This window comes from Cyanistes caeruleus, unplaced genomic scaffold (genome assembly GCF_971803275.1).
Source record: "Cyanistes caeruleus unplaced genomic scaffold, bCyaCae1.hap1.1 HAP1_SCAFFOLD_96, whole genome shotgun sequence".
Classification (NCBI taxonomy): domain Eukaryota; kingdom Metazoa; phylum Chordata; class Aves; order Passeriformes; family Paridae; genus Cyanistes; species Cyanistes caeruleus.
The window spans coordinates 42,485-49,528 of NW_028255898.1; the positions used below are offsets into that span (position 1 = coordinate 42,485).

Below are 7,044 nucleotides of genomic sequence, written 5' to 3' on the forward strand. Positions count from 1 at the left end.
ACCTGTCTCTCAACACCGAGACATTTCCATGAGTAAATTTTACAAAGTTTTCAATAAAATTCCTATTGATAAATTTGCCTCCATTTCATTTCTAACAAGCTGTTCCTAAAGATCCCATCAGGCTGTCTTAGACACTTTGGGCAAGGGATTCCTTCCAAGCTGGGCCACTTGGGGGGGGGATGGGGGCGGCCCCAGGGCAGAGGGCAGGGTGTGCAAGGGCCCTTTGTGACACGCTGCAGCACGGTCACCGTGGGATGGTGGCAACGGGAGCAGATGTCAAAGGGCCCTTTGTGACACGTGCTGCCATAGGAGCTGGCGGTGACAGGGCCACGCCACAGTGCTCGGTGCACGCGACGGGTCAGGACGCGCCAGAGCGGTGCTGTGAGGAGCCCCCGCACAGCGCACTCCTTTGTGTCGGACCTGGAGCTTTTCTGAAGCACTGTTCCTACAGGTGACCTCGAGGCCAGACCACAGGTCTTGCTGACCTGTGGCCTTGCTGAGCCTTCCTTCTTAAGGTTCTCTTGAGGGCAGACCGTGGGACTTGGTGACCCGGAGCTTTTCCGAGGTGTCGCCCATCCCTGCAGTCTCTGCCCTTGAGACCAGACCACAATCCCTGTCGAGGAGCCTCCTGTCCTTGTGGCAGGAGCCCTCAAGACCCAAGTGCAGGACTCGCTGTCTTGCAATCTTGCCAGGACTTGAGTCTTGCAGGTGCCTTCCAGGCACGACTGCAGGACTTGCTGACTCCGAGCTTTTCCGAGCCATCTCTCCTGCAAGTAGCCATAAATCCAGTCACTGCCATGGAGCAGCGACCCCCAAGAGTGCCCAAGTTGGCCTGGCTTGAGGAGGAGGAAGAAGAAGGCTCTGGAGCTGTCCTGGCACAGGAGTCTGAAGAGGTGCAGGACTTCCAGGCACCACAGGAGGGTGAGTTGCAGAGCTCGGCCTTAGGGCTAGTGCCTGTTGCCAGCTTGGCCCCATCCCATTACATGCCATGCCATCCCCTGGTGCTGTTCCTATGGAAAGGATTGGAGAGTCCGAAAGAAGATAGGGAGCAGCGACCCCCAAGAGTCCCCAAGCTGGCCTGGGTGGAGGAGGAGGAGGAGGAGGTCGAGGAAGAAGGCCCTGGAGCTGCCCCAGCACCAGAGACCGAAGAGGTGCAGCAGTTGCAGCCGCTGGAGGAGGGTGAGTGGCAGAGCTGGGCCACAGGGCTGGTGCCTGCGGCCATCTTGGCCCCATCCCATCCCATTGCATCCCATCTCATCCCATCCCACACTGTCCTGTGGAGACACACCCATGGACAGCACAAAAAAGGGGCTGGGGCTGCCCCCGCAGCAGTGGCCGTGCTGCATTCCCTGGGGCATCCCGGGACTGTCCCTGCCTGGGGAACGCAGGGCTGGGCTGTGCTCTCCGGCCTCTCCTGCAGCCCCTCAGCTCTGGCTGCTCTTTGCCAGATGCAGCCATGGACGGCACACAAGAGCAGGACACCGCCCGTGGCCGCTTCCGCAGAGCAGCGCAGGTACCTGCAGCCATCCCCACCTGCGCTGGGCCTGCTGGCACTGCTCAGCCCAGCACCGCACTTGGAGCACTCCATGCAACTTCCCTGCCTTCCTGCCCTTCTCCTACAGTTTCTTTACCAATACATCAAGAGAATTGGCAAGGAAGACACCAGACCTATGGACACTGAGGTCAAAGCATCCTCAGAGGTCTTGGTAGAACAGAGCAGCGCTGCCCAGCTGGATCTGCTTGTAGAGACGGCTCTTTTCAATCCAGAGCAAGTAAGCAGCCTGTGGCCAGCCTTTGATCCTCCAGCAATTGCTTGGCTTTCCCAAGCCACGCCTGCTGCTCACTTGAAGCTTTTGAGGCCATGGCAGCATGCTGGAAGAGAAGCACTTGTCTGGGGAAGAAGCTGGGCACATTGCTGACTCCCTCTGCTAGCATTCCAAGTTTCCCTGTGCCTTCTCCAGGTGCCCGGCGTGGTGAGGTACATCCACCAGTGGCTCATGGCCAATGAGGCTGCTGAGCACAGGATGGACTGGGCCCTGATGCAAGTGGCCGAGGCAGAGCCCGATGATGTGGCCATCACTCTCCTGCGGGTGGCCCCAACGTGTGACAGGTATGGGGCCCAGCTGCCCCGAGGCCTCAGGGCTCCCCAGCCCATCACCCTGTAGAGCCCGGCCCAGGGCTGTGAGCAACACAGACTTCCAGGGCCCTCTGGCTGCTCCCTTTGCCAGCCCTGCTACAAAGTTGGCCCCCGAGCCCGCTGCCGTGCTGCCATCCTGCCCCTCAGGGGCCTGTCCCCACAGGGCTGGGCTGCCTGGCTGCTGCTGCCGCTCAGGGCCAGTGGGCACAGGCAGAGCTGGCGGCCAGCTCAGCTCCCCGCTGCTGCCCAGCCCACGGTGCTGTGTCTGACCCCGCAGAGCTGCTATGGCCATGTGGACGACCATCTTGCTCTCGCCCTGGATTTCAGAGGAAGTGACACCGCTCCTCATCAATGTGGTGGGGAGCTGGCCGCAGAAAAACCTGGGCACCTCTGATGGGGACAAGACGGCTGTCTTTTCCCTGACTGTGAGTTTCTGGAGCTGGCCTTTGCTCACCGCAAGGCCGGCCGCCTCTCCAGCAGCTCTGTTGCCTCCTTCCCCCACTGCATCTCCCTGCTTCAGGCACTGGCCACAAACCTGGCCTAGGGGCAGCTTCAGGGCCACCAGGCCCGCTGCTCCCCCTGCGTCTGCCCCGGCCTCTCCCTGCCACGCTCAGGCCCTGCCACACGGACGCCCCGGCACTGAGCGCTGTCTCGGGCTGCTTTGTCCTCTGCAGGCAACTCTGGTGATGTGGAAGATCCTCCAGGGGCCCTGTTGCCCACAGATCCTCACAGTCTATTTCCCCCGCCTCTTCGTGCATCTCCTCTTCCAAACGTACTTCAGTATTTTGTATATGACAGAGGACGTCCATACCTTCTGGAAGGAATGCCAGGAGCAACACGGCCTCTCCACCAGCCCCAACAGGTGCTCCATGCCACTCCTCTTGTCCCTGCCACTTCCCCAGCCTCGGAGCCAGCGCTCCCAGCGTCACCTGGGCTTTGCTGTGCACACAGGTTTGCAGTGCAGACCCTGAAGGCCCTGCTCTGCAGTCTCCACTTGGAGCATGTGGTGGTGGCAATGGAACGCAAGCGTGGCTGGGACACGCTGCTCTGTGCTGACACCCACCACTATGCCGTGGGTCTGCTGGCCAGGTGAGACCCCCTTCTCCCCACTGCCTCTGGCATTTGTGCCCCCTGCCCGGGATGCCCCCCCACAGTCCCCGTGGCCATGGGCCTGAGGGCCTCGTCACCGAGGGATGGCCAAGGAGACTGCAAAAGGCTGCGAGAGGAACCTGTCCAGGAGCAGCCACATCTCAAGGGCCCAAATCGCCTCACAGGGTGCTGGGGCAATAGGACAACTGTGTCAGTCAGTCCTGGGAGAGGCTTTTCGCACCCTTGCTGAGACTCTTTCTGCCATTTTCCGCCTTCCAGGGTAATGCGCCGTGCATCTGGCCACTTGTGTAAAGGCATCTTAAGCTACCTGCTTGAGGTGCTCAGCAAACCGTTGCCACTCTGGGATGTCTCTGCCATGGCATTCCTTGTGGAGGTGAGCCTGATGGCCAGCACTACCTCGCTCAGCTCCCTGCCAGCCCTGTCCCCTGGCACAGCCACAGCTGCCTGGGATGGCACCCGCGCCCTGTGCTGCTGCCTGGGCCCAGCCCTGCGCACTTCCAGGCTCCTGCCGGCCGGCTCCCCTCTCACTGCCCTGTGCCTTTCAGCTCCTAGATTGCCTGGACTTGAGTGACTGTGGTGACAGCCTAATGGAGATCTTGTATAAGTACCTGTGGTACAATTCCACAGAGATGCATCACCAGGTTCTCAGGGCTCTCCTCCTGCTAAAGGACCGTCCCTCCATGGTGAGAAGGGGGCAGCAGCTGAGGCCGTGTGGGCAGCATGAGGCTGGGCAATGCTGTCACTTGGCCTTGGCTGGCCTTTGCCTTGGGCGCTGAGGCAGCTCCTCCCAGCTCTCCTGCCTCCTGCTTCAGCTGCCCGAGTGCTTTGGGACAGCCCTTTGGCCTCTGGGCCCTGCGGCAGCTGCCCGGGCTTTCACACACTTGTGTTCTGCACAGGCCGAAAGAATTCAGAGCCTGACAGGAAGACTAGTGCACCTCCTGTGGGACTTGGACAGTGACGTGGCCAGGATGAGCACTGCTCTTCTGAGCCATATTTTCCTGAAAGAAGACATCCCAATATCCTGGCGCAGGGCCCTGCAGCTGGCTGAGCCGCTCCTGAAACTCCTGGACAATGTAAGGCTCTGTGCCCCAGCCACAGCCACTGCCTGCTGCCCGGACACTTTGTGCCCTGTGCATTTGCAGACCTGTGCCGATGTGGGCCATAAGAAGCCAATGATAAGGTCATTTTTCCTTCCTTCCTTTCATACAGCCTGATAGCCAGGTGCAGCTGCTCTCCATGTCTCTCCTTCGAAGAGTGATGTCTTCAGCAGAAGAAGAAGGAAGAAAGCCCCTGAAGGAACGAGTGTACCAGAGCCTGCTCCCACTCTTTTTCCACTGCCAAGATGAGAATCGGCATGTGGCAGAGGTGAGGACTCCTGGGCTGCTGCTGCGCCTTGGCAGGGGGCTCAGCTGCCTCCTGCCCTGACGCAGGCTTGCAGGCTGCAGCCTCCTCCAGCCCTTGGCACTGGGACACTCCTGTGCCCTGCCTTGTGGGGCCATTTGCTGCTCTCTGCTGCTCCCCAGGCCTCTCGGACAACGCTCCTTCGCGCGGCTGGCTTTCTGAAGAGGCCAGACCTGGAAAAAGCTGTCAGGAAGGAGAAGCTGTGGAAGTTTGCCAAGCTCGTGGTAAGGACAGCCTGGAAGTCCCAGCCTCAAGCTACAGAAGCCCCCTGGCCCCGGTGCTCAGTGTGTGGGGCTGGCAGCTGTGCCCCTGCCCACTGCTGCAGCCGGGGTCCGCACGGCTTCTTCTCCAGCCCCCTGTGGCCCCGAGCCGGGTGCCGATGGAGCCCCGGCCCAGCGGGGCTGCGGGCCGGGCCGGCACCGCGGCTCCCCGGGCAGCAGCCGGCCCTCTGCCCCCTCCAGAGCCCGGCGCCAGCGGCTGCTGGCCGGGCCTCAGGGCTGGCCGGGCACGGGAGGCCGGGGCTAGCCGCAGGCAGCAGCGCCCCGCCGAGGGGCAGAGCCCGCGCCAACCCTTCCCTCCTGCCGCTCTCTCCAGCTGGCAGACCACAGGATCCCCTTGGCCGAGCACCTGCGTCGGGCCCTGCAGTACCTGCAGGACCCACAGGAGACCCTGAGAGCGGCGGCCATCAGGGTCATCGGTGAGTCCCGAGCCCGGGCTCCCTCCCCGCCCCGCCGCAGCTCGGCCCCAGCCCCGGCTGCTGCCCCGGCAGCGGCACCCGGGCCCGGCGCCCTGGAGCCCCGGCTGCCCTCGGGGCTGCTGCTGCCGGCCTCTGGCAGCCGTGCCCTTGGGCTGAGTCAGGGTGCGGCAAGGGCCCGGGCTGAGCCCTGCCGGGGCAGGAGGCCGTGTGGCCACAGGGCTGGCAGCGCCGCTGGCAGGGAGCTGTGCTGCTGGGACCCTGACAGGCTCTGTGTTCTCAGGGATGGCCGGGGAGCAGCTGAGGGGGCAGCAGGCAGAGCTCCAGGTGTTGTGCAGAGGTGAGCCACGGCAGCAGGCTGACAGTGTTGGCTGTCGGGGGCAGCTGCAGCCCTGGCCAGGCTGTGGAGGGCTCTGCTCCCTGTCCCGATGAGGGGCGGCGTGGGCAGAGCACAGTGAGATTTCAGGGCCACGTGGGGCATTTGTGGCCAGCAGCTTCGGGCTGACCCCCTTGGTCCCTGCTCCCTCCTGGCCAAGGCAAGAGCCGGCTGGCATGGCCCTGGCAGGGGGCTCTCGCTGGGCCCCCACAGCTCTGGGGTCTGACCGTGCCTCTGTTCGTCTCTCTTGCAGCCCTCGAACGCCTGACGGAGGACAGAAGCTGTGCCGTGTCAGACCTGGCACTTGAAACGCTGTATGTCCTCCGGGCCATCCAGAGTGCCCGATATTCCATCCTGCAGAGGATGCAAGACCAAATCCTCAGGGCATGGAGGACACGGCCTCGTCTGTCGGGCTTGGGCTGGCTGCGCTGCTGGAGATGTGGTCAGCGCTGACCTGAGAGGCTCTGTCTTCTGGGGCCACATGGGCCAGCCAGGATTGTTTATTTCATAAGGGTTGTTATTTTCCTATTTTCTCTTCTTTTTAGTATGTAAATAATATAGGATATGTTAGGGCTGAGAGGCTCTATCTTCTGGGGCCACATGGGCCATCTGTTATTTTTTTTTTCATAGAGATTATTCTTTTCTTCGTTTCGTTTCCATCTAGTATGTAAATAATATAGGATATGTTATAAACCACAAGAGTCCCAAGACCTTTCTTTTGCTGCCCAGGTTGTGTGGGGCATAGGGGAAGAGAGAGAAAAGGGTTCTTGTGTTCAGCAACCTGCCGGGGCATGCAGTGTGCAGGGGAAATGGCCAGAAGCCCCTTGGCCTTTGGTGGTTGTGCTGAAGCCACAAGCCCTGTGGCAGGCAGGAAGCGCCATCTGTGTCCTGCTGCCCGTGTGTTGCTGCCGTGATGGCTGAGGAGCTGCTGGAGCTCCTGTGGGGCTGCGGCGCTGCTGCCGGGCCAGGCTGGGGGAGCCCCTGAGGGCACGGGGTGCTGGGAGGCTGTGAAGGGATGAGGGGCTGCGGAGTCCCAGACGGGACAAGGCAGTGGGAAGGCACGAGGGGGATGTGTGAGGGAGTGGGTGGCAGGAGGTTCCAAGGGGACAGAAGGCCCTGGAGGAGCCGGGGTGGTGGGAAGCCCTGAGGAATTGGGTGTCAGAGGCCATAAGCAGCCCCCGGGCAGCCGCCTGGTCCCTGACACCCGGCTGCTCCGGTGCTGCCCCAAAATGTCCCCCAGGCCTGCAGCAGAAGGCCTGGAGGCTGGGACACCACCCCAGCAGGAGGGTGGGGACAGCCCGAGGTGCCCAGGCTGGGCTGGCTGGG

At 62.2% G+C, this 7,044-nt stretch overlaps 1 protein-coding gene across 1 annotated transcript; it reads left to right on the forward strand.

Annotated features, from left to right (window-relative positions):
• Window positions 1-290: 290 nt before the first annotated feature.
• LOC147646464 (maestro heat-like repeat-containing protein family member 7) lies at window positions 291-6,414 on the forward strand. Its single transcript, XM_086873400.1, has 16 exons — window positions 291-921; window positions 1,021-1,179; window positions 1,449-1,513; window positions 1,623-1,772; window positions 1,962-2,110; window positions 2,415-2,562; window positions 2,812-2,999; window positions 3,089-3,226; window positions 3,506-3,620; window positions 3,793-3,930; window positions 4,144-4,320; window positions 4,457-4,612; window positions 4,771-4,872; window positions 5,243-5,345; window positions 5,626-5,682; window positions 5,972-6,414. The coding sequence occupies exons 1-16, from the start codon at window positions 798-800 to the stop codon at window positions 6,169-6,171; spliced, it is 2,169 nt and encodes a 722-aa protein (XP_086729526.1). The 5' UTR covers window positions 291-797; the 3' UTR covers window positions 6,172-6,414.
• Window positions 6,415-7,044: the final 630 nt, after the last annotated feature.